The 26861-nt window shown below is 42.7% G+C and overlaps 1 protein-coding gene across 5 annotated transcripts in view; it reads right to left on the minus strand.

Moving 5' to 3' along the window:
• Positions 1-26861, minus strand: part of MXI1 (MAX interactor 1, dimerization protein) — a 92074-nt gene that overhangs the window by 36845 nt on the left and 28368 nt on the right. For all 5 annotated transcript variants that reach the window (XM_037904963.2, XM_007055534.4, XM_037904965.2 and 2 more), the window contains one exon: positions 13516-13545. In XM_037904963.2, the coding sequence (XP_037760891.1) occupies positions 13516-13545 (30 nt within the window). The remainder of the gene's footprint in view (positions 1-13515; positions 13546-26861) is intronic.

Consider the following 26861-nt stretch of genomic DNA (forward strand, 5'->3'; position numbering starts at 1 on the left):
AAATGATTACTTTGGAAAGGGAATTCCACCTGACCCTCCCACAGCTGGAAAGCAATGATGCATGGATGGGAGTAGGGAGATTGAAGTAAGGAGGGTTGGGGAGAAGAGATTTTCAAGGCCTTGTGCTAGATGCAGCTTTTTTTAAGAAGAGAAAATTCCTGCCCTTTAGAGTTCACAACCTAAACAGACAAGGCAGACAAAGCTTTGTGGGGAAGGGATATGACACAAAAGCAAACTGAACACTGGGATGGTTTGTGAACATCACATTAGTGCCAGGATTTTAAATTTTCTGGGTAGGATTTTGCTGGGATGGATTTAGCTAAAGAGAGACCAAGGAAGAGAGAACGAACACTTGAGTGGGGAGCTAGACAGAGTGAAGCTGAAGTGAAGAGACTCTGAGTTGGAGCAAACACCTAATCAGCACAGGGGAGAGAACATCCAGAGTAGAAACTGGAAAAAGCAGTTGGACGCTGATGACATCATCAGTGTCTGAATGTTCCTCTCCAGTTGCTCCCATTCATGATCACATAGACCAACTCCCCCACCCATCTTGGAATGTACAATGCTCCCATGGGAAGAGGAGAAATTGGTTACATCCAAGTTCTTTGTGTATTTTTAGCTTTTTTTAAATGTAATTTAACAGCTGGAAGCAAAGGAGAGCCAGCACCATGTGACCAGCCAGCTCTCTACAAACCACCAGCAAGTGTTCTGCAGGCCACCAGTAGTTTACTGATGTGCAGTAAACCTAGCACAATGGGGCCCCTGGGCCTCAAGGTGCTACTGAAACAGTGGGAAATAATTATATATTCTGAGATCTTTTTAGACTGTGGAAGAGCAGGGAAGCAGAAGTAGCACCATCACTAAAGACATTTAAAACTAGACTGGACAAAGCACAAGTAAACATTCTGCAGGGAGCAAGTCTGAGTTAGCAGGAGAAAGCACTAGATAACCCAAGAGACCAGATAACCTTTTTTCAATGAACTATATTAATTTCCTACCTTTCCTTCTTCAAACTCACTTCTTCCTGAAATTCAGAGACTCGGCACTCCCCATGTAGGAACTGGCTAGTAACCACACTCACTATTGAGCCAACCCCTGTGTATTATGCAGAGCAAAGGATTCAATGCATTGGGTATTTAAGCAGCGTAGGAATGTCTCTCCTGGGAGGAGGTAGTGCAGAATGTACCATCCATCAGTCTCCGAAGTGACATGTTGCTGGGAGAGCCAAGCAATCTCCCTACCACAACATATCTGTATTTGGGAGCATGGAGAAGGGAAAGTAAATACAATTATGCATCAAAGGAGAGGTCAGGCTGCCTACAGAGCCTCCAAGAGCACTGTTCTAGGGCCTTGGTAGAGCTGCAAAACATAGTGGTTGCTTAGTTACAGCTATTCCAAGCTCTGAGTAACTTACAAAATTCCCCTTGGGGAGGCATGCTAGCTTCCAAACCGCCTCCTGTTGTCTTCTCCCATTCCTACCTCTCAGCACATGGCTGAACATCTACCCACACGCTCCCCCACCTTCAGAAACTTATATCAGACCTGGCTTAGTCCTTACAGGCATCAGCACTCTTCCCCCTCCACAACCAGCCAGTCAGGTTGGCACACACTTCTGCTCTTCTTCACCCCCACATAACACTGGTCCCATTCCCCCTTATAACTAACACACCCCCTTACTTCTGCCAACAGTGTCCTCTCCCAACATGACCACATCCCACCAGCTCAGTGATTGGGGATGGGAAGGCAGTAAGATAAGACACGTAGAGCTGGGTTCAATCCCCAGCTTCTGCCACTGAGTCACGGTGTGATGTTGGGACCTTTTCTGCCTCACTTTCCCCTGATCTGTATCCATTTTCTGGGAGGCAACGATCTCTACCTCTATAAAATGCTTCGAGATCTACAGATGAAAAAAGTGCTATATACATAAATTATACTAGAAAACAATTCAATACTTCACTGGACAGTGGCTTAAATCAGTGGTTCTCAACCTATCCAGACTACTGTACTCCTTTCAGGAGTTTGAAACCCAAACCCTGCTGCCTGGGGCTGAAGCGTGTAACTTAGCTTTGCAGGACCCCAGGCAATTGCTCTACTTGACACCCCCTAATTCTGGCCCTGTACTTGCAACCCCCCAAACCCATCCCATGACCCCCAGGTTGAGGAACTCTGATCTAGATGAGTGGCTGTACCCCTTAGAAGATCTCTGTGTACCCTGAGGGGTATGCATACCCCTGGTCGAGAATCACTGGCTTAAATTAAGGCATATTCCCATTAGGAAGAATTGTGCAATGAAAAAGAACAGCAGAAAAAAGTATTCCTGAATGTACATGACATGACTACTTTAAATGTAAGCACATTTTAAAATACACACCAGAATACAAGACACTCCCATTCCCTTTTTACACCCCTGCCCCGCACCAATGTTCTCTCTCGTGTCATGTCCTTCCTTGTCCATTTTAGTTTGTAAGCTCTTTGAGGCAGGAATCACGTCTGCTGTCTGAGAAGGATCAGGCATACCTACGATGCTGTATAAATAACAGGCAAGAGGATTTCAAAAGTGCCTACATGATTTAGGCAATGTGGAAGTCAATGGAATGCATATTCCTAAGGGTGCTTCTACACTGCAAAAAAAAAAAAAAAAAAAGAGGCACAGCAGCAAGTCTCAGAGCCCGGTCAACTGACTCAGGCTCACAGGGCTCATGCTACAAGGTTAAAAGCAGCAATGTAGATGTTCTTGCCTAGGCTAGAACCTGCGCTCTGAAACCCGGGGAGGGTCTCAGAGTCTAGGCGCCAACCCAAGTGATAACATCTACATTGCTGTTTTCAGCCCTCTAGCATGAGCCTTGTAAGCCTGAGTCAGTTGACCCGGGCTGGGACTCACAGGCACTTGGGGAGGTTTTTTGGTTTTTTTTTTTTTTTTTTGCAGTGTAGATGTATCCTTAGCGACTTACGTGCTTTGAAAAGCCCGCCCTAAATCAATAATAGGTCTAAATACACAGACAGTAGGTTCTACTTGACTTTACATTAATATCTAGATTCAAGACAAATGTTTATTACTTACTATAATTGTAAGTAGCGCAGCAACTTATCCTAAGAAAATGCATTTATCAGAAGAAGAGGAACATGTGTTAACCCAAATTCACAGCAGCTGTTTCTAGGAAGGCAACACTGTATTTCAAGCTTATGTCCTGTTTCCATTGGTGATTCTACTGTGTTTGCTATCTAATTTACTTCTGTTGTTTTATCAGTCCAAGTGTCCTGCCACAGGGTTGCGTTACACAGTCAGTTATGAGCTCGTATAAACCTCCCGCCTCTGGAGAAGCATGTATGCTAAAGCTAGTCTCGCAACTTTCCCCATTCACCACAGTCCCCCTCTCAAGAAGCTAGGTCCTCAACCTAGACTTCTGGGCAGAATAACAGCAAAGTCATCTGACGCTGGCAAGAGCTTTTTTTTTTTTTAAAAAATAAATCATGCTGCTTTATATATTTTCTCTCCAAGATAAATAATTAACAGGGGAAGAACAATCTTACTTACAATCTTAGTGCACTTCAGGCAGCATAAACCAAAAGGCCACACTTGAAAGGCTGCCCCAAATATTTCAAACTCAACACACATTGGAAGAGACACATGGGTCACACACAACACTGGGATCCAGGATTTCCCGAGTTTGATATAGGACTGTCCATAGGCTTGGGCAACTCTCACAACATCCGTGTCTTAGCTTCCCTTCTATAAAAAGAGGACAATACCAACCTCCCAAGGGCATCATGAGGCTTTATTAAGTGCTTTGAAGATAAAGAGCACTGTGTAAGAGATAATACATATTTCTGGACAAATGAAATCTCAGACAGGCAACAACAGAGCCAACAGGCTTCCCTATCACACTCTGCTGAACGCCAGGTGGGGATGTGGCACTGGTATAGGTATGGCCTGTGTTATCAGATAGTCGCCCTTGCTAATGCTGCAGGTGGTCTCCCTGGCACTAAGGGACAGGAGGAGAATTCCTGACCCCTAGCTGCACATTGCCCATTTAATTGTTTTACTGTTGTCACATGTGCTGTTTGGGAGTCAACCTGCAGGGTATTTGCCCACAGCTGTGCAAACTGCTTTTGTGCAAGAAAGAGTTGCAGGTGGCGATACGGAGAGACAAAGATCAGGGAAGGACAGAGCTATTCACAGCCAAACAACCTCAACTAGACTAAAATAATGTTAAGGGGAGGTTGCTCCCCTCCCCCGGACTATTCCAAGAATCTCCATTACAAGGAGAGTTTGCTTAGATACCACAGCTCATGGGATGCATAAGCCACCCAACTCTTTGGCCCCCTAATAAGAGAACCAGCTCAGCTCTAGCATCTAGACCCAGAGGCTTCACGCTCGTTCTCAGCCAGGAAAAGAAGCAGTGTCCACTCATGGCCAAGAACAGCTAAAATGGGCACAAAGGATGGAGGACTGCTCAGGAAAGAGTGTGGTTGTTCTACACGAGGGTGGGGGAGTCTTTGGGTCAATTGTAGCCCTGTGGCCCCTGGTAGTGAAGGCGGAAAGGGGACTCAGGGGACATTCAGAGGCATAGGAGGAATATAAGAACTGTCATACTGGGTCAGATTAGTCGGCCATCTAGCACACTATCCTGTCTCTGACAGTGGGCAGTACCAGAGCTTCAAGCAGAGTGTGCAGAACAAGGCAGTTGGAGTGATCCATCCTGTCTTCCCCTCACAGCTGGGGTTTAGGGTCGCCCCAAGAAATGGGCAGCATCCCTGACCATCTTGGCTAATAGCCATCGATGGACTGATCCTCCATGAACTTATCTAGTTCTTTTCTGAACCCAGTTATCCTTTGGACCATAACATCCCATGGCAATGAGTTCCACAGGTTAACCGGATGTGTGGAAAAACTACTTCCTCTTGTTTGTATTAAACCTGCTGCCTATTAATTTCACTGGGGAACCCTGGTGTTTGTATTGTGGGAATGGGTAAACAACACTTCTGTAATCACTTTTTCCAAACCATTTATGATGTATAGATCTCCCTCATACCCCCTCCCACCCCCTTACCATCTCTTTTCTAAGCTGAACAACCCTAATCTTTTTAGTCTCTTCTCGTACAGGAGGAGGAGAAGCGGGGAAATAATGAGGAAATGTTTTAAAGAAGGACGACGGGGGGATGGGGGTGGAGAGAAGTATGTAACAAAGAGAAAAGGAAAAGGTTCAGTCATGGTAAGTGTGCTAGCCTGGGATGTGAGAACTCAACCTCTGCTCCACCACAGACTTCCTGTGCAACCTCGATTTAGTCACGTAGGGCTGGTCTACACTGGAAAATTAGATCAACCCAGCAACATCACTCACAGATGTGAGAAATCCATACTTGAGAGATATAAATAAGCTGACCCAAGTCCCCACGTAGGCAGTGCTAGGTCAACAGAAGAATTGTTCCATTGACCTAACTACCACCTCTTGGGGAGGTAGATTTAATACAGCGACAAAGAATCCACAGTTGCAGCGCTGCAGCTGTGCCGCTGTAGCATTTTAAGTATAGACATAGTCCAAGTGTCTTTGTGCTCCCATTCTCCATCTGTACAATGGGGGTAACAGCACTGCCCTATCTCACAGGGGTGTGGTGAAGATCAACAGAAAGACTGTGAGGTACTCAGACACCATGGTGATGGATGCCATATAAATACTTCAGATAGAATAAAACAAAAGGAGAGAAACTGTAGGCAAGAAAGTTTTTCTATTATAAATTAAGTTCCCTTGTTATCACATACATATGGGGTAGCTGCATTAGGGATATTACAATTCCCTTTGGCATTTTTGTTCTGTTCTGCTCTTAGTATAAACAGTAGCAGGCAATCCTAAATCCTGTCAGAGTGTACAAAGCCCTTAAAATTGTAGTTAACAGGTAGTAGGGTGATCAGATGTCCTGATTTTATAGGGACAGTCCCGATTTTTGGGTCTCTCTTATATAGGCTCCTATTACCCCCCACCCCCTGTACCAATTTTTCATACTTGTTGTCCGGTCACCCTAACTGGTAGCCCATTTCAAAAATTATATTCAATACCTCATCTTCTCTGAGGCAGGAGTTCCCCAGGTGGGTTTTAGCTAGTGACATTTATGAACCCATGAGTAACGTCAGTCACTTGAACAAGGCAAGTCATTGCATCAGAATCTCTGACTCTCAACACTTCAACAAACAGCACTTCAAGCTATAGAAGACAAAACCTGTGAAGCCTCTGGAGATGGACTTGGGAGAGCCAGAGGAGAAGCCTGCCTTCCTGTATTATTAGTGTGCTTGCAAAAACTACACTTGGAAAGTAGATTGCTCATCTGTATACCTAGGGACAAATACTTCCCTAGTGTAACACAACCAGGTTCTGTGGAGGCTCACCATTGATAAATTTGGCCCCGGTCTTCATTTTTAGGCCCATCCATAAATGTAACAAAGACAGGAGTCATCCTAAAATAAAGTCTTAGCAACATGCTGAAATGAAAACTTGAAGATGCAAGTTTTGGCAGAGATTTAAGATTCTTGATCCAGAGCTGGCTGTGGTGCATTCCAGGTTAGATACTATCTAGGTACAAAGAAAAGGAGTACTTGTGGCACCTTAGAGACTAACCAGTTTATTTGAGCATGAGCTTTCGTGAGCTACAGCTCACTTCATCGGATGCATAGCATATCGTGGAAACTGCAGAAGTTATCTAGGTACAGATAACTATGTCTTCCACTTTTCCCTGTACAGCTCCCAGGCCTCTCCTGGGCCCTTAAGACAATGAACAAACAGCAAGCCACCATTTCATACTGCTTCTATTGCCTGGAGCAGAAATTATATTTAGAGCGCTTTGAATGCAATCAGTCAATCCATTGGAGGTTCCTACTTTAGAACTGCAGGTTTCCTCCCAACGTGTGGGCTCACTTTTGGGACACAAAAGAGGAATGAATACATTTTCTACACCAATTCCTCACAGGAGTGCTAAAGAAGTGGTGGTAACTTTTCTTTCCGCATATTTGCCTCAACTTGATAGTCTGGGCTCGGTATCTCTGGATGGTGACCTGAAGCAATCTAAGCTGGGTCTCTACAGTTATAGTTACTGTTCGGGAAGACTAATCACAAAGACTTCATCTAGGATTGTGGAGAACTGTAACCATAGGAAGCTGTTCTAGGTTACATCTCTATCTCACAAGTTATGTGACTTATTCAGTAAGGAGATGGAAGCAGCTATGCAGGAGCTCAGGAAAGAGGAACCAAAAATCAGGAATCTCCTAGCCAATAGCCTTGTTTGTTCCCTGATGACGTATAATGAATTCCTGAAAGGTTCCCCTCACCACCATTCCTCAGAGAGAGAGGGAGAGTGAGCATGTTTTTGCTTGCTTTTTACTTTTAAAGCATGAGTGACATCAAATCTCACCTTCCCCATTTTTAATAGAAGTCTCCTTGGAGGACCAGAGAAACGGTGCAGAAGCTTTCAGAAGGCCTCAATTTAAAGGGGTGGAGTTATTGAATGTTTCACCAAAATTTATTTTCTTCCCCGTTTGTCAGATGCTTGAGTTAAATAGCGGTATCAAAAACGAAGTATGGTTAACAATACCTTCCCCATTCAGTTTCTCAGTTTCACTCTCTGGGTATTTGTTGTACCTAGGGCTGTTGATTATCGCAGTTAACACACGCCATTAACTCAAAAATAATTGTGATTAAAAAAATTAATCAGGATTAATTGCAGTTTTAATTGCACTGTTAAACAATAGAATACCAACTGAAATTTATTAAATATTTTGGATGTTTTTCTACATTTTCATTTATATTGTATTCTGTGTTGTAATTGAAATCAAAGTGTATATTATTTTATTACAAATATTTGTACTGTAAAAATAAAATAGTATTTTTCAAATCACCTCATACAAATACTGTAGTGAAATCTCTTTGTCATGAAAGTGCAACTTACCAATGTAGTTTTTGTTACATAACTGCATTCAAAAACAAAACAATGTAAAACTTCAGAACCTACAAGTCCAATCGCTAAGACTAACAAGTTTGTTTTCATTTATAGGAGATAATGCTGCCCTCTTCTTATTTATAATGTCACCAGAAAGTGAGAACAGGCATATTCTATAGTATTTCCTGACTCAAGGCCTCGTGCATTTGGAATTTAGGATTTGATCATGTATTATTCATTTCTTGAACTCCAATTAAGAACGCATTTTCCTAAAGGGAACTCCACACTTCAAATAAATATATGTACTGATGCCAAGTTAAAGGCAATATTCTAAAGGTAAAAGCTAAACAAAACATAATTAGGGCTGTCGATTAATCGCAGTTAACTCACGCAATTAACTAAAAAGATTAATCGCGATTAATCGCACTGTTAAAACAATAGAATACCAATTAAAATTTATTAAATATTTTTGGATGTTTTTCTACATTTTCAAATATATTGATGTTTATTACAACACAGAATACAAAGTGTACAGTGCTCACTTCATATTATTTTTTTTACAAATATTTGCATTGTAAAAATGATAAAAAATAGTATTTTTCAATTCACCTCATACAAGTACTGTAGCACAATCTCTTTATTGTGAAAATAACAAAAAAATCTACATTTTTAAGTTACATAACTGCACTCAAAAACAAAACAATGTAAAACTTTAGAGCCTACAAGTCCACTCAGTCCTACTTCTTGTTCAGCCAATTGCTAAGACAAACAAGTTTGTTTACATTTACAGGAGATACTGCTGCCCTCTTCTTATTTACAATGTCACTAGAAAGTGAGAACACACATTTGCATGGCACTTTTGTAGCTGGCACTGCAAGGTATTTACGTGCCAGCTATGCTAAACCAGAGGTGGGCAAACTAGAGCCCACCGGCCACATCTGGCCCACGGGATCGTCCTGCCTGACCCTTGAGCTCCCAGCCGGTGAGGCTAGCCCCTGGCCCCTCCCCTGCTTTCCCCCCTCCCCCGGAGCCTCAGCTCGCCGTACAGCCAGCACTCCGGGCGGCGGGGCTGCGAGCTCCTGCCGGGCAGCGCAGCGGCGTGGCTGGCTTGGCTGCCAGTCCTGGTGCTCTGAGCGGCATGATAAGGGGACAGGGAGTGGTTGGATAGGCGTGGGAGTCCCAGGGGGCCTGTCAGGGGGAAGGGGTGGGGATAGGGGTCGGGGCAGTCAGGGAGCAGGGAGGGTTGGATAGGGGGTGGGGTCCATGGGGGACCGTTAGGGGAGGAGGTCCCAGGAGGGGGCGGTCAGGGGACAAGGAGCAGGGGGGGTTGGATGGGTCGGGAGTTCCAAGGAGGGCAGTCAGGGGGTGGGAATTGGGATGGGGTGAGGGCCAGGCTGTTTGGGGAGGCACGGCCTTCCCTACCTGGCTTTCCATACAGTTTCGGCGATGTGGCCCTTGGGCCAAAAAAGTTTGCCCACCCCGTGCTAAAAACATTCATATGCCCCTTCATGCTTCAGCATGGAAGCATGTCCTCTGGAATGGTAGCGGATGATGCTCATTAAAAAAATAATGCATTAATTAAATTCATGACTGAACTCCTTGGGGGAGAACTGTATGTCTCCTGTTCTGTTTTACCTACATTCTGCCATATATTTCATGTTATAGCAGTCTCGGATGATGACCCAGCATGTTATTTGTTTTAAGAACGCTTTCACAGCAGATTTGACAAAACGCAAAGAAGGTACCAATATGAGATTTCTAAGGATAGATTCAGCACTCAACCCAAGGTTTAAGAATCTGAAATGCCTTCCAAAATCCAAGAGGGATGAGGTGTGGAGCATGCTTTCAGATGTCTTAAAAGAGTAACACGCCGATGCTGAAACTACAGAACCCAAACCACCAAAAGAGAAAAATCCACCTTCTGCTGGTGACATCTGACTCAGATGATGAAAATGAACATGCATCAGTCTGCTTTGCTTTGGATCATTATCGAGCAGAACCCGTCATCGGCATGGATGTATGTCTTCTGGAATGGTGGTTGAAGCATGAAGGGACATATAAATATTTAGCACATCGGGCATGTAAATATCTTGCAATGCCGGCTACAGCAGTGCCATGCGAACACCTGTTCTCACTTTCAGGTGACATTGTAAACAATACGTGGGCAGCATTATCTCCTACAAATTGTAACCAAATTTGTTTGTCTAAGCAATTGGTTGAAGTAGGACTGAATGGACTTGTAAGTTCTAAAGTTTTACATTCAGAAATAAAACAATGCAGTAGAATTATGTACAAACAATAACATCTGTAAATTCAGCTTTCATGATAAAGAGATTGCACTACAGTACTTGTATTAGGTGAACTGAAATATACTAATTCTTTTGTTTTTTACAGTGTATATATTTGTAATAAAAAATATAAAGTGAGCACTGTACACATTGTATTCTGTGTTGTAATTGAAATCAACATATTTGAAAATGTAGAAAACATCCAAAAATATTTAAATAAATGGTATTCTATTATCATTTAATCGCGCAGTTAATTTTTTTAATCGCTTGACAGTCCTACATATAATCAAAGGTAGGGATTCCTTAAGTCTCCTAGCCACCTAAGACCCAGATATATTACAGAAGCCCAAAACGACTATACCATTAGATTACCACCACTGCATGCTCTCTACAGCTTTTAAACCTTACCACTCAATAATCTGAGGGTAAGATGTACTCTTCTGTTGGCTGAACCTTGCTGCACATAAGAAACAGTAACTGGTTTCCACTTTATATGCAAGATATGACTCATCTCAAAGGGAAACAAAAATACTCACTCATTAAATAAAAACACACAAACACAAATATTTCCAGCATGAGTATTAAAGACAGGCAACTACAAATTGACTTTAATCTTTTGTAAATAAAAAAACCCACCCTGATACAAACTTCAGGGCAATCACTTTATGTAAGAAACCAAATCAAAGAGCATTAGGAAGGTAAAGGTCACCTTAGTATCACAGTTATTTATTTGGGTACCAAATCCACAGTCTCCCTATCAGAATCTCTGTGGTATTTTTGGTCCGTTCACCCTTCCAGAATAAAGTAACATATGTTCCTAGCTCAAATATTTTCATTATGCTTTTAACATTCAAATGCTTTCAGACATCAAAGAGGAACAACACTATAATCCAGATATAGCCTAAATTTCCTCAGCCCTGCAAAAATTGAGCTAGAGAAAAACAGTGTATTTAAATGCAAGGATTAGTAAATGTTTTCTTTTTTCAGCCAGTATTCCTGCCTGCACTTGAAAGCAACTCTGTTTAATTGCTGAATGGGTTAAAGTAAAATTTAACCACATGCAAGCAGACTGCTGTTAGGAGGGTGAGGGGGAGAGAACCTGAGTCAGGGACCTAATAGTAGACAATTTTGAAAATTATAGTGTGTATCAATAATGGAGAGAACACTGAGATTCAAAAGGAATAATCTGTAATAACAGAAAAATGTAGCAACTGTCAGCAACAAAGCTATTAGTACCAGGGCTTTTGCCTTTGCCATAGCGAAGTCTGGAGGTAGTGACATGACAAACAGACACAGCAAATAGAATGTGATGAAAATCTACACTGGAAGCAAGCCTCTTCTCTCAGAAAACATTGCTTTGGAGCCCAGAAATATATATTTCCAGCATGAAACTCATTGTCCTAATTCCCAGTAATATAGACTGGGAAGCAATGACAATTGCTAATTGGTTTTTCTATAGTTGTAGATACCTAAAGGATACCCAGTTATATGTGTATGTCATTGAATAAAAACACTACCTGAATGAGAAACCAGGGGCCCCTAAATAAACATGCATCAATTTTCATTCCTCTTGTGCCAATTTACATGCCATTGATAATTAAAATAGGTGTTCTCAATCCATATGTCCTTTAACTTGCTCATCACTGCATCTTCCACCGTAGGTTACGATAATATTAAAAAGTGGTCCATTGCTAGCTCAGTGTCAACTTCTAGAGGAACACGCTATCTCATGAAGCACCCAAGTTCAGAAGGTTCACACAGGAACTGAAAATACCACAGACAGGAGATGTACAAAGTACTACATACCAGAGACATACAAAGCACCACAGAAGGAAGACGTACAAAGAATGGTGGTATCTACATATAGGAGGAGGGCCTGCTCAGCGTTTGCTTATGTGCACTAGGCCACAAGGCCATTCTTCAGTGGTTCTTTCCCTAAAAGAAGAAAACCCTGGGGCTTGCAGTTTCTAACATGCGGAGCCCTGATCTGTACTGACTAGGAAACAGAGTTAAACCATATTAGCATGTTTTCAGAAAAACTGATTTTGTTATGGTGGTAGCTTTCATCCTAGGGGAAATGGGGAATACGGAGTGTAACTATGGACATAGCAGAACAGGGGTGATAAAGATTATGCCCTACAAAGGTGGAATAGTGGGCAATTAGGGAGGTTTGAGTAAAATCACAGGAAACCAGCCTGTGATTTACAGAACAAAGAAAATTAATTCTGTAGATAAACAAACAGAGGGGAAGGAAACAAGGGCAATATGCACTGTGAGGTGGCCCTACAGGGACCCAAGAAGGTGGGGAGATGTCATCTTTGTAGGTCTGGTCAGTGATACAAATTTGGGCTGGAGTTTCCCAGATTAACCATACCTCACCCCCACGCCCTCCCCCATACCTCACCCGCATGAACTAATGGGAAAACGTGTGGAAGATATAGCAACGAGCACTCGGCTGTACACTCAAAGTAACCTACCATGTGGGTTTTTCCACAGGACAAGAGCAGCTAGCATAGAAGACTCTTTCTGCTCCAACTGACAAAAAATCCAAGACACATTTATAACGGAAACCCTGACACAACCTTACCTATACCATCCTGATTGCAATGCTATAATCTGATATGCATGTGAACTAACTCCCGTTGTCTAAATGGTATTTATCTTACTTTAACTCCTGTTACAAAAGGGTTGAGTCATATAGCAGAGCTAGCCAAGTAACAAAACTGCAGGGCTTGCTAAAACTCCAACTCAAGGATAAAAAGGCTCTGTCCTAAAACAGGTTACGAGAGCGACACTCCACAGGAGCATTGTTAGCCAGACTTCAGATCCTCTAGAGAATGGTATTTTCTTCTATACTGTAGAGAATATTACAGTCCTGCCAAGAGAGGGCAAAAAAATAAAATAAAAGGAAAGCACTGCCCTTCAGTTCTCGGTAACATGTATTAACCAGTACCCGAGAAACCAGATAACTTAGCAACCTCATGTAGGGACAATGACCCAATCAGATTTCCAGGAGAAGAGGAACAGTATTTACTCTGCATACAGATTAGTTGTAAAACTGGGTCACTTCTCGCCTTTTTTTTTTTTTTTCCTTTTTTTTGGCGGGGAGGTGTGGAGGGGCAGAGAAGGGCTTCTTTTTCAAATCTTTTAGAGTCTTTGCCTAGACTTTAAACCCACCTGGTGCAGGGTGGAAATCCACAGCTGTCTGAGCTGATGAAATCACACCTGCATGTGTAACGTTAAAGCATGTTACACTGACTGGGCTTTGTATTTCTTAGAACTCAGCTCATCAGCTACTTACCGGTTCTTCTCTAGTTCGTTGTGTGTAGATCTGGAAGACAAACAAAAATTTGGATTAGCTACCTTCAACCTCACAGCACAGTAATCCAATTGCTGCAAGCCATAAACATTTCCAAGAATACAACTCAGCATATATTCAACCATTTGTATATATTAAAATATTCAGCCACAACTCTCCACTCTCTCTTGCTGTGAGAGACATTTCCCATGCTAGGTCTGTATTTACTGGCTGTTCGCAGATGCATTACTGTAAATTTACATCAGATATTTAAAAACGTCCAAAACCGAGAATCAAGACAATGGTGAGAGCAGAGGACAGGGAGTCAGGAGTCCTGGATTCAATTCCTGGCTTTGCCACTGACTCCATGTGTGATCACAGTTGAGTCACTTAACCTCTCTGTACTTCAGTTTGCCCATCTGTCAAATGGGAACATTGATCCAACCTACCACACAGGGCTATTATAAGGCTTAATTCATGTGCCTAAAATATTTTGAGATCTTCATATGGAAGTTGCTCTGTAAAGAAACATTAGACAAGTCATCCACAGGGTCACTAGCAAGATCTATCCCACTTGCTGCCAGAGCCCAAAATTTGCCCAGCATTTGGGTATGTGAAGGTGGGATGAACATACAGGGACATGGGTAGAGGAATGCTTCCTCCACCATGCTTGCAAGCATTACAGGGTTAAGGCAGTGCCCGCGGAATTCAAATATGGTTCCCCAGCTCACCACCAGCACCCTCACAACACTCACAGTAGAGCATCTGTACCCTAAAAAGGTACTTAGCCTCATATTTACATCACTAGAAATATCTGAAAACATGCGTTCTTCTCTTTATACCTGTATACCATCAAGCACACCACTGATATTCAAACAATAACTCTCAGCTGGAAAATTAAAGTGACTAGAAACAAAAAACAGAAATCAACTAGTCTATTTTCACTGTCTGTGTGCATGATGATAACGTGAATAGACAAACTTAGGTGATGTCTACACTAGAGACCTTACAGAGGCACAGATGTACCGATGCCGCTGCGTTGCTGTGAGATCTCTCGTGTAGCTGTAGAGGTCTCCTGTTGATATAATTAAACCATCCCCAGCAAGCAGCAATAATTAGGTCAGTGGGAGAATCTCTCCTGCTGACATAGCGCTGTACAAACCACCACTTATGCTGGTGAAACTTATGTTGCTCATGGGGGTGTTTTTTTCATGGCCTTACATATTAGTGTCTTTTCTTCAGCGTTTATGATCAGTGTTATTAACAGCCCAGGTAATTTTATTTTAAAATATACAAATTTTAATCTAACATGTCCCTTTAATATAAGGTCATCTTAAAATAGGAGTAAATGAGCCAAGAGCTTAATAAAAAGGATCTATTTTCTGTAATTTGGCATCACATTTCTTCCGGAGCTCTGAGAAGATTATCCTCTATCCCCCATCTGGAGAATCCTGCAGAGAATTCTCCAGTTAGGGAACTGAATGAAGGTTCACAGCTCCAAAGGAAACCCTCTAGTAATTAAGTGCTTCCCAAAAAAGGAGGGGGAAAAAGTGCTGAACAGGTGTTAGGAGTTCAATAACGACCACAACTAAACCTGCAGACATTTGAGAAATAAAACAATTTTACAGAAACAAGCCCTGAAGATTAAAGCTTAACTAGCCACGGTTCAGGGCCTATAAATAGACGGACAAAATCTTTATGGCACGTCAGTGGAATGTATCTGATTTGGTATTGGGCACTGGGTCTCTCAGGCTGTATCTGCATTTCAATCTGGAGGCGTAAATTCCAGCTTGAGGAGATACACCTGCACTAACCTGATGAGCACATACCCACTTACACTGGTGCAGCTACACTCTATTTTTAGTGGGCTCGCTTGTTCAATGCTAGCATGGGTATGTCTTCTCAAGCTGGGAATTACACCACCAGCCATAGGCGCCAACTCCATGGGTGCTCCAGGGCTGGCCACCCATAGAGAAAGAATTAGCAGGTGCTTAGCACCCACCGGCAGCCAGCTCCCCTCCTGCCCCCCACCAGAGGCCTCCGATTGCCCCCCTCCCTCTACCTCCCAGCGCCTCCTGCATGCCTCGGAACAGCTGTTCCGCAGCGTGCAGGAGGCACTGAGAGGGAGGGAGAGGAGCAGGGACAGGAACTCTTGGGGGAGGAGGCGAAAAGAGGCGGGGAAGAGGCAGGGTGGGGGTGGAGCGGGGCGAGGCCTCGGGAGAAGGGGTGCAGTGGGGGTGGGAAGAGGCAGGGCGGGGTGGGTGCTTAGGGGAAGGGGTGGAGTGAGGACGGGGTGTGTGGCAGAGTGGGGGTTGAGCACCTCCGGGGAAAAATTAGAAGCCAGCGCCTGTGCCACCAGCTCAAAGTGCAGACATACTTTTAAAGGCACAGTATACTACACAGATGCCTAAAGCTAGACAAGCTCCCAAAGTAACTGTTTTAATTTCCCATCATGCAAATCTCTAAAAAGGGGTCACGCTCAAAGTGAAAGAAAAGAAGCAACTTTTTATTCCCCTGGTTACATGAGCAACTACTGCTGGATCTTGAGTGTACCTTTTTAATTTTGTTTTTACATATATCTTCTGACAGCTGGTAAACCTAAACGCTGAGGATCAAGTTTCAAAATGTGGCCTCCACTTGGCCATGTGTGACTGTAGATATGCAAGTCACCTGCATATGTATGATTAGTGCAAGTGTAAGTGCAGCTGCCCATACTACTTAAACTTCTGCCTTGGAGGGGGTCTCTGTGCCAGCTCAATGTAGGCTGGCCTAGAGAGTAGCACTATTTAGGACAGACAAGGAGCTGACAGATTCATAATTACATGGATACAGTGGCCCTAGCAGCTTCTGTAACTGACACGGAGGGCATAAATCTGCCAATTACTTAATAGAATAGAGCAGCTGCACTGCAACCCTGTGCCCTGGCCCTAGATAAGAGGGCTCTCGCACCTTTTGAGTCCTCTGTACTTTACCTACAGAAAGCCTGATTACTTGTTGGGTGAGTGAGAGTGAAGTGGCGTGCACCCCTTTTTTATGCAAGTGACAATTTAAACCAGCAAATCCCATTTGCTCATGCAACTGGATTATAAATTCTATCATTTACACATCAAATGACAGTGCTCATTAACTATTTGCAAATAACTGAACCTCCCAAAGACTGGGTCAAGGCCCCTTTAAAATCTGACCCCAAATTCTTTGGAATGTGTTATTAGTTTTATTTACTGTATGTTTCTGCAGGAGACTTTGCACTCTTCCTGGCTATTCCATTAACAGTTATAAAGCCAAAGATATGCAATGAATCGAATTCCTATATTATATTGAGCCAATTATCAAGGCCAGCACAGAAAGAACAAAGTTTGGCTCACTGCTGTGAACAAAATTAAAACAGCAGGTTCCTCCTATTCCTCTCACACAGGAGACTCTTTATTACCTATCTTCTTTCCAATGAACACCACAATTCTGAGGGGGGTCACAGTCTTTTCATCAAGTCAGGAAATTTATGCTGTGACTTTTAACCATATCGCCTGCAAAAACTTTCCCAGCACAGCTGAATTCGAACAAAAGAAGCTCAGCAAACATAAATGGATCCTGCCAAGTTGTTACCTGTGCTATTAGCACCAGCTACATTTAAGGAAACTACAAACATTTGTCAAAAGTCTGATATCCTCGTTATCATTTAGACTCACTTGCATTTTTATATTTACTCAGCCTGGACAATGAAAATAGAAAAGGCAGTTTCTCTTCTCCTCTTTTCTGTTTATAGCCAGTTTCACTTTCTGCATCTGGCATGATTTTTCTATCTTTGGGTTGCGAACATTACAAAGATTCATTTGGATTTAAATAAGACACCGTTGTCATTGAAATGGAAAAAAAATAAAATTTATGACCATGTCTATTAATATTAAATTTTATAACAACTTTAAAAAAAATTAACCACAAAAACCAACCACAAAATATTGGGTCTAAACTGGTTTCAGAGTAACAGCCGTGTTAGTCTGTATTCGCAAAAAGAAAAGGAGTACTTGTGGCATCTTAGAGACCAAATATATTGGTTAGTCTCTAAGGTGCCACAAGTACTACATTTCTTTTTGGGTCTAAACGGACACTTGAGTTTTATTTAAACGAAGAATCTTCATTTCTCTTCTGATTAATATCAACCAGAATCTGGACATAAACCAGGCTATCGATTGCTTTTTACTTTGACGGTTAAATATTCAGAATTATAGAACACCATCAACTTTCTGATCCAACAACATGGGTACAAGAGATACCATCCACTTGAAAATCTGAACATTTTGTTAGTGGTTGCAAGTAATCCTAAAGTTACACCAATGAGATTAGACATATTTCTCTTGATTTTTTGTTTTATTTTGTATATTTGGCAGTGTTTGTATACAGTCAGTTTCACTGTTGATGGTCTGTTGTACTTTGTGCCTCCTGCATTAGGACATCACTCTCATGCACTGATCTGAGGGAGCTCACATACATGCTGCCACCCAGGCTATGCCAGAGGGTGTTTACCAGTAGCTGAGCAAAGCTGAAACTGAAGAGGCAGGGCCCCGAGCATGTTTGCTATTGTTTTATCTCAGCCTGTCCTATATCCCCTGCTCAAAAACGCCTTTTAAGCATCAGCAAGTGAGGAGGAAAAACCCATTAAAATTTAAAAATCCAGGACATCCTATTCAAAGTGGGCTCAATCAGAAAGGTGATTTGTTTTATACATTAATCATTTATTGAAAAAAAAATTGGCAGTGTTCCTTTAAATCTAATAAAGTGTCACATAAATGGAAGGACTGTTGTGATAACTGGACTTACAAATTTACTCTAATTATGAGCTCAACTCTAAAAAGTATGTGAAAGTTCATAAAATGTCAAAATAACCTGTAACAACAAATGTTAATGGCAAAAGGTACAAAAGGGAGACAGGATAACCGAATTAGTCTAAACAAAAAGGCCACATTGATATGATTCAAGGACTATGTTGTAAGCTTGTTAAAAACAGGAGGCATGGAGCTGAAAGTTAATAAGCCAAAATTGGTATGCCAGGTATTAGGCCTAATTGGTGGACAAAATAATAGGTTATTCCACCCATGACTCCCTTTTTGGGTACTTAAAAGAAAGATTTTGTGGGGAAAGAATGAAAGAACAAAACCAAGATTGAAAGGACAGAAGCTACTGGAGCGAGCTTTACCTTCATGGCTGCCACCCCCCCATCATATCCTGGGACCCCAGGACTTCATCTTCCTGATTCGAGATCTCGTGGCCCAAATGGGCTAGAGTGAGAGAGTGACCCAGGTGACATCAGCACCCGGTCCCCTACTGGCTCCAGCTGAATCCCAGCCACCACCTGGGATGACAGTTATTATCATCTTTAATACTACACTATTGAACATTACACCGAGTGCTTCAGGAAAGAAAACTGAGTGTGAAATCCTTAAACCTCACATCCGCGACAATCTCTCCGCCACCAAGTGGACAGCTATACAGTCCCTGAAATCTAACTACCAGATAGTGATCAAACCAGAAGACAAAAGGGGAGCGCCACAGTAGTCCTCATCCACTATGACTACGTTAATGGGGCCAACCGACAACTCTCTGACACCACCTACTATAAAGAACTCGAACACCCTACCCCCCAATTTACCCAGGAATTTAAGGATATCATCAAATCCTTCCCCAAACAACTCCAAGAGAAACACAACAAACTCATCCTCTACGGACCCACCCCAGGGACCTTCTACATGTTTCTAAAGATATGCAAACAAGGGAACCCAGGCAGCCTCATCATAAGGAATATAGGGTCTCATAGAAACCACCCTGAAACCACTCAACACACAAAGGGGCAGCTTCCTTCAAGATACAAGTGATTTCCTCAACAAATTCCGCAACACTAACAACCTCTCTCAGACCACCATCTTTGCCACTATGGATGTCACCTTCCCATATACCAACATCACTCACAATGACAGCATAGCTGCCTGCCTCAAATATTTACAAGACAGTGGACAATCCAGTGGACAGACATCCACCCCAAACACATCGCCAAACTCATCCATAACAATTTTACATACAACAAAAACACTTTGTCCAAACCATGGGAACAGCCATGACTACACTAGGATGGCTCCCCAATATGCCAACCTCTTCATGTATCCAGTGTTGTTGTAGCCATGTTGGTCCCAAGATATGGGAAAAGTACAAAGAGTGTCACAGTTAAATACAAGACAGTGGATTTATAACGTCTCTTTTCCCCAAAAAGGACAGTTAGTACCATCTTTGATACCATCTACATGACAAACAAACAACTTGGGTTTTTTTTCTCTAACTAAAATTGTCTACACCAAATTCTCTCTAAGAGAGAGACACAATAAATAATACATCTGCTTAGCCCAGTTGTTTTATTTCAATAAAATATGTTTTCCCATGGCATATGAAATTAGCCTGGAAAAATAAATGCCCATAATCAATGCCCAGTTCAATTAACTCTCTTCAAATCAGCAGTCTCATGAATGCCTAAGGTTAACACCAAGAGACAAGGTGGATGAGGTAATATCTTTTATTGGACCAACTTCTTTTGGTGAAAGAGATAAGCTTTCGACACCCACAGATGTACAGCAAGAAATGCTTGACAGAACAGTAGCTTTATTGCTTTCCTGGGAATTCATTATAAACCATGGGGATCTCTTTATACATGTTGCATCTCCATTTGAACAGCATCGCATCCCAACCTCTCAAAGAAGCAGAAATTACAGTAATGGCTGCACTCCTTTGAGTATAATAGTTTCAACAAAATACATGAATGCAAAATTCTAGTCTTTCTGGGCAAAAAGCCACCTCTAATACACAAACTGAGAAATTGGGTTTTATGCAGTTAAAGCAAGGTAAGGATAGAGAAGATAGAATTTACCCACAGACCCAATCCACAGGCAGGCTATGTAGCTGTGATAGAGCTTATCAAATGGAATAGCTAACTCTCCAAAGGGGGAATTTAGGGCTCTGAATCTGTATAAGCACAGACCTTCAACCTAGACCACTCTGCTGTGGCAAGGAGACTCCCTCCACAGCTTACTGGGGGTGTAAAGGCTCACTGTGCCACCACTCTACTCTAAGCCCCACACACAGCTCTGCCATGAGGTTTAGGTCATGCAACTAGCTTTCTGCTGGGCCTTCACAGTAGAGGGAATTTCATCCTCAGGGAGCAATTTTGGGCTGTTAGCAGAAATAAAGTATATAGCTCAGCTTTGCAAATTTAGCATAATTATTGTGTATTATTAGTAATTATTAGTATTACTGTAGCACTTAAGAACACAGCCATGGTCCAGGATCAGATGTGCTAGGTGCTGTACAAATACAGAAGATGGTCTCTGCCCAGCAACCCCAACAAAAATCTATTCATCCCATCCTTCACCATGAGGAGGCTTACAATGAAAGATATTTTTCTAGCCCATAATATAGCCACATTGACTGAGTTTAGGAAATCCCATAATATAATACCAATAGATATTGGAACTGCCCGTGTGCCCTATCTGTCTTGCCAGTGACCTGTCTTTCTGGCCACATCACTCTCACCCCTTTATGTCCCTCCACCGGCTGCGCCTTCTCTCGAACATCAAATAAAAGATTCTTGTTCTTAGTTTTACAGCCCTTCACAACTTACCCCCCAAATGCTTATCCCTTCTGGTATTCTACTGCGCCACCCCTTGGCTCTGCCAACTACTGTAACCTTTGATCACCTGTCCATCTACTCCTCCAACACACACCCTGCCATGCCACTCTTTGACCATGTATCATCCTCCCAGAACTAGCACATCAAATGCTGACCCCTTCTCCTTCAGATCACTCCTCCAACTTTCTTCTGCTGGAAAGGTGCCAGCTGACAGTGGCTAGGCAGATGGAAAGTTGGAATGTTCAACAGTTATTTTATTGTCTCTATTTTTTTTTTAAATTAATTGATCCAGAGTCACCTAGTTGTGTACACAGGACCTGAACTTATGCCCAGTGAAGTCAATGAGAGTCTTTCCATTGGCTTCCAAAGGCAGCGGATCAAACCCATAACTAGTCTATGAAAACTTGGGCCTGATCCAAAGCCCATTACAGTCAAGAAAAGGGCTCCTATGAACTTCAGCAGGTTCAGGATCAGGCCCTGCGCACTGCCTATGAACGTTACCCTTGTCTTCCATCCCCCTTTCCTTCCAAGAGCTAAGATTCAGTGAGTTTGTCTTAGATTAGAAGCAGCTCATTAATATAGTGTGTTAGCCCTCTTATATCAGATGATAAAATGCTTGGTACAGGGACTATTACCATGGATTTGTACATTGCCTAGCACAATGGGACCCTGATCTTGGCTGGGGCCTTTAGGTGCTACAGTAATGCAAATCATGGTAATAGTACAGCTTGTGCACGAAACAACCAAATCTTTTGTTAAGCTGGAGAGACTCATGACTGGGAGTTTCAAAGGAGCTTCAGGGAGTTAGCTGCCCAATTCCCACTGAATTTTTATGAGATTTGGGGGCCTAAATGTTCTTTTGGAAAAAAAATCACAGCCCAAAGTCACAAATGCCACATACTACAGTCCCAGCTCAACTTCATTTATCAGTGAACCCAAACATCTGCTGGTGGGTAGCACAACAGCCATAGGTTCTTTTCTTATTCATCATTATCGTCCAACTTTAGCTTCCAATCCCCACAGACATGCTGGCCTTGGTATCTGAAGAAAATGTTTTTCTACAAGGGACTAAACCGAGAAGACAGAATCGGCTAAGGTTCACATCCCAACTGACATCAGTGGAGTTGCACCAGATTAATCTGGCCCCAAGTTCTGGCTGGTTCCTTTGTCACTCTTAGACTGACATCAGACTCCTTCCAAGGCTGTGATCAAAGCCTTTTTCCCAGGACCAAACGAGTCCCCTTCCAGAGTTCACCTTCTCAGTCTCCAACAGGGAAGCAGAGCAGGGGACACAGAGTCACTGGCATCTGTTACCGTTTACTCATACTTGCAAAAGAAGCGATGGCCATGCAGATGGTCTCAGCTACCAATCAGGGGAAAGACAGACATTGGGGAAGAGACCCTCAATAGGGAACAGGATAGCGAAGTCTTCAGATAGACACTTTAAGCAGTGTCCCTATCTGACAAAGTGTCCCACAAATCACTACTAGGAACTCCATTGATATTATTTTAAAGGCCTGTAGTAACATTGGATCCCAGCTTTATAGAATGAAAGGATATTTTCAAGCCCCGTTTTTAGCACAGAGGCCAGGGTATCCCAAGGGGTCAAAGGCCAAAGCTGCAGTGATGTTGGCACCATCTTATACTCAGCTCTAACAGGAGAGGATGGTATGTATGGCAACATAACCAATCCATTACAAGCTTTCATACTGGGATGCAGGGCTCCATATAAAGAGTGCTGATCCTAGAATCTTGCCCCCAATATCTGCAGAAGAGCCACTCCATTTCACCTGGGCTATGGGGAAAGGGCAGGATTTGGCAATACAGAAGCAGAACCAGAACATAAGATCATAAGAACTGCCATGCAGGGTAAGTCCAATGGTCCATATAGCTCACTACCCTGTCTCTGACAGTGGCTAGTACAGAACGTCAGGAGGAGTATACAGAACAGCACAGTTAGAGTGATCTACCCCACCTTCCCCTCCCAGCTTCTGGCTGGCTTAGGGTCACCCCACGTATGGGGTTTGCATCCCTAACCATCTTGGCTAAAGTCATAATAGCAGTTACAGGAAAAATTTGGATTTATCGCATACCCCTGGGATGATGAATGCTTTGGTGCTCTGTTGGGGGGTGGGGGTGTGCATGTGAATTCGAGTGGCAAGAGCAATAAGGGGCTGGAACACGTTCAATGAAAATAATCTTCAGAGTTTGAGCAGCAAAGCTCTTGCAAGTCTCAACTGAGCATGTGTGAACTGAAACTTTTTTAAGTCTTACAAATTTGCCAAATTTGAACAGATTTTCACAGGAACAGGAAAAGATGTCTCCAACATTAAGGCCATACCCTGACTAATTTCAAGTCCATGCTGCAAAGCATGGGGCCATTAGGGCTTCTCAAAAAATGGTCCTACTAAAAAAAAAAGGGGGGGGGGGGAGAGAGAACATTTTTCTTTAGTCTTATTCTTGGAAACCGCTGAACCATTTAGCTGAAACTTTCAAGAAAAATTCAGCTTGACACAGACAACCAATACCGACAATTTTATTTCAAACAGTTAAAGTTTGGCAAAGTTATATGAAATTGAAAACAAGGTCTTAGAATGGAAAGTATCAGGCAACCTTAAAATAGGCAGTGCTTCTAGCCCCACCTACAATATATTGAGAAGAGGTCAAGACATCTCTGTCGCCCTCCACTCCAATGGTCAATACTGGAGATAAACATCTCTCCTGTACAGACTGTTCCTAACATCGTCACACACTCCCTTTCCGGATCTCTCCTAGGAGCCTCCTACAGAAGGATGAGATCAGCTTGTGTAAGTGTACAGTACACTAATCACACATCCAAATTTCATTATATGATAATCAGAAAGATTAAAAACAGACAAACCAAAACAGGTCTAGAAGTAGGTAGCAAAAGTAAGTCTTTAGCTATGGTTGGTTTCATTTTTAAGTGAATTTAGTGCTACTGACAGTCCCAGAAGCTAAGAGGCTCTGTTTATCTATGACATGGGCAGCAGCATCTTCACGGCTTTATTAAAATCCCTGACAGGGTGTGAGTTCAAAAGCAATAAGTATCCAAGAACAGAACTCAGTGGAACCCTCCTAAATCACAACCGAACCGCAGGATTTTGCTCACATACTGAAACAAATGAGCAGAAAGGATGGACCTCAATCATTTGCACGATACATCCTGAAAGCCAAAACCACAGAAGCTAAATAATGTCAAAGGATTTTTATGATCAACAGTTCTAGTGTCTAGTGTCAAAGACTCCTGGATAAACCAAGTAAAATGAAAACAGATTAGAGACAAGATTTTGCAGAAATAAAGTAGTTACCAGCCTTAGTCAAATAATCCAAATAATTCGGACCATTCAAGCCTAATTAGTCATGAAATAGCAACCAAGTTTTTCTTTTGGCTGTTGAATATTCAAGCACGCTGGAAACCAGCTTAAGGCCTGAACCAATAGGTTCAAAGCGGGGATCAGAATGCACTAGGGAACTTTAATACATAGCAGCTGGGTACACACAGACCCTTAGTGCGCAACAGGCTAATGCCGGGTAGATTTACACCCCACTTTGCTGCAAACTAAATGTTTACATAGATGAGCCCTCTGGCTCCTAAGTGCATAAGTCACTTCTGAAAATGGGACTGGTACTTCTGAAAATTTTACCAATAGTCCTCATTTTACAGACGGCAGGATCTGTAGATGTTAAATGACTTGCCTAAATTCTCACAATAAGTTAGTGGCAGAGTCAGGAATGGAACTCAAGACTCTTGAATCCCAGTCCTGTGCCCTACACCATGCTTCCTCCCACGTGACATACTTTTTAGTAAGAGGGTCACATCCAGAAATACTCTCAGAAATATCCACTGCAACGAAAAACTCTGTTGAGAAAAAAATATTTCACCATGATCAACTGCGAGAACGGCTTCTTACCCTGGGAAGTTCCCTCAAATGAGGGTGGTTTCCCTTGAGAGATAGCTGGAAATGGGGTATTTGATTCAAAATGCCACTTGGTTAAAAACAACTTTGTTTGAAGAGAAAATGATTGTACTTACACAGTTCCAATCAGACAAGATTTTTTCCATTTCTGCTCAGAACTGTGAGCTGCCTGTCTCATTGGAACAATGTAGCCGTTATGTTATCTACAACTCTAGCTCTCAGAGCACAACACAAAGAAAGATACCTATCATCATCCTCACTTTACAGTTGGGGAAACAAAAGCACAGAAGTGCTTAAAGTCACACCAGAGGCCAATGCCAAAGTCAGGAATAGAACCCAGGTCTTCTGACTCCTAGACCTGAGCACTATCTACAGGAGTGCAGTAGCTCAGCACTCTGGGCTTGGCTACACTTTTGAGTTACAGCGCAATAAAGGAGCCCCGGGCACACTAGCTCATTACCCGTCCACACTGGCAAGGCACGTAGAGCGCTCTGACTCCGCAGCTACAGCACCGCTGGTACTCCACCTCGACCAGTCGAATAACGTTTGCTGCACCCTCGCTGGAGCACCGCGGCGCCAGTGTGAACGAGATGTTGCTTTACTGCGCTCTGATCAGCCTCCAGAAACGTCCCATAATACCCTTAAATCAAGTGGCCACTCTTGTCATTGTTTGGAATTGGCTGTAGGAATGCGGAAATGCCCTTTGAAAGCTCCGTTTCTGACAGCCGGCTGCTTATCTGCTCCGAGACAAAGCAACCATTAGTGTGGAATGCTGTATGTGAGAGAGAGAGAGGCAGGGGGTAACAGGGAGAGGGGGGTCTGCTGCTGTCTGAACTTACAAGACAGCTTGCTGACATGCTTTCATCCCCCCAAAACCCACTCTCCTCCCACATACACACAACACACTCCCTGTCACACTCCACCCAGCCCCGCATTTGAAAAAGACATTGCAGCCACTTGCATGCTGGGATAGCTGCTCATAATGCACTGCTCCCAATGCCGCTGCAAGTGCTGCAAATGTGGCCACGCCAGTGCGCTTGAAGGGGTCAGTGTGGACAGACTGCAGTGGTTCCCTACTGTGCTCTCCGAAGGCTGATTTAACTCAAAGAGCTCTACATCTGCAAGTGTAGCCATGCCCTTAGGAGACCTATAAAAAATGAAGGCAAAGAAACAGACAGATATATCCTGCTTTCACTTACTCCTGATTTACAACAACAGAGGAATCTGGCCTACCGTTATTAAAAAAAAGGGGGAGGGGGTGAATCTTAAAGAGCAACTTTAATCAATGTAGCAGAAAGAGCAATATTCTAAAGCTCTGTCCATTGCAGTTTTGTAAGAAGAAAGCATGATACAAACAATGGATTAAGATCATGTTTAAAATCATCCAGATGAATTCAACCTAGACTGGTAAAACAACATAGAGTACTGAAACAAAATATCTATGAAAATCAAACTAGGACCAAAGAATGGATGTATAGGAGAAAACACAGAAATAAGAGTTGGGAAAATATCCAGAGGGATGGAAAACGCATGACTGTTCCTTACAATATCAACAGGACCGTGTCTCAAGATCTGGGCAAAGGCCAGCCAAATGCACAGCCCTGGAGATTCACAGTTTCCGATAGAGTCCAAAATAGTCAACAACAAAAATACAAATCATATCATTGTTGGTTCAAAGGTGATGAGAAGGAGGAGTCAAGTTTCCCAGAAAGAGAAAAAGAGAAGCCAGTCTTTGAATTCAGGCA

The sequence above is a fragment of the Chelonia mydas genome, chromosome 7 (genome assembly GCF_015237465.2).
Source record: "Chelonia mydas isolate rCheMyd1 chromosome 7, rCheMyd1.pri.v2, whole genome shotgun sequence".
Taxonomy (NCBI): domain Eukaryota; kingdom Metazoa; phylum Chordata; order Testudines; family Cheloniidae; genus Chelonia; species Chelonia mydas.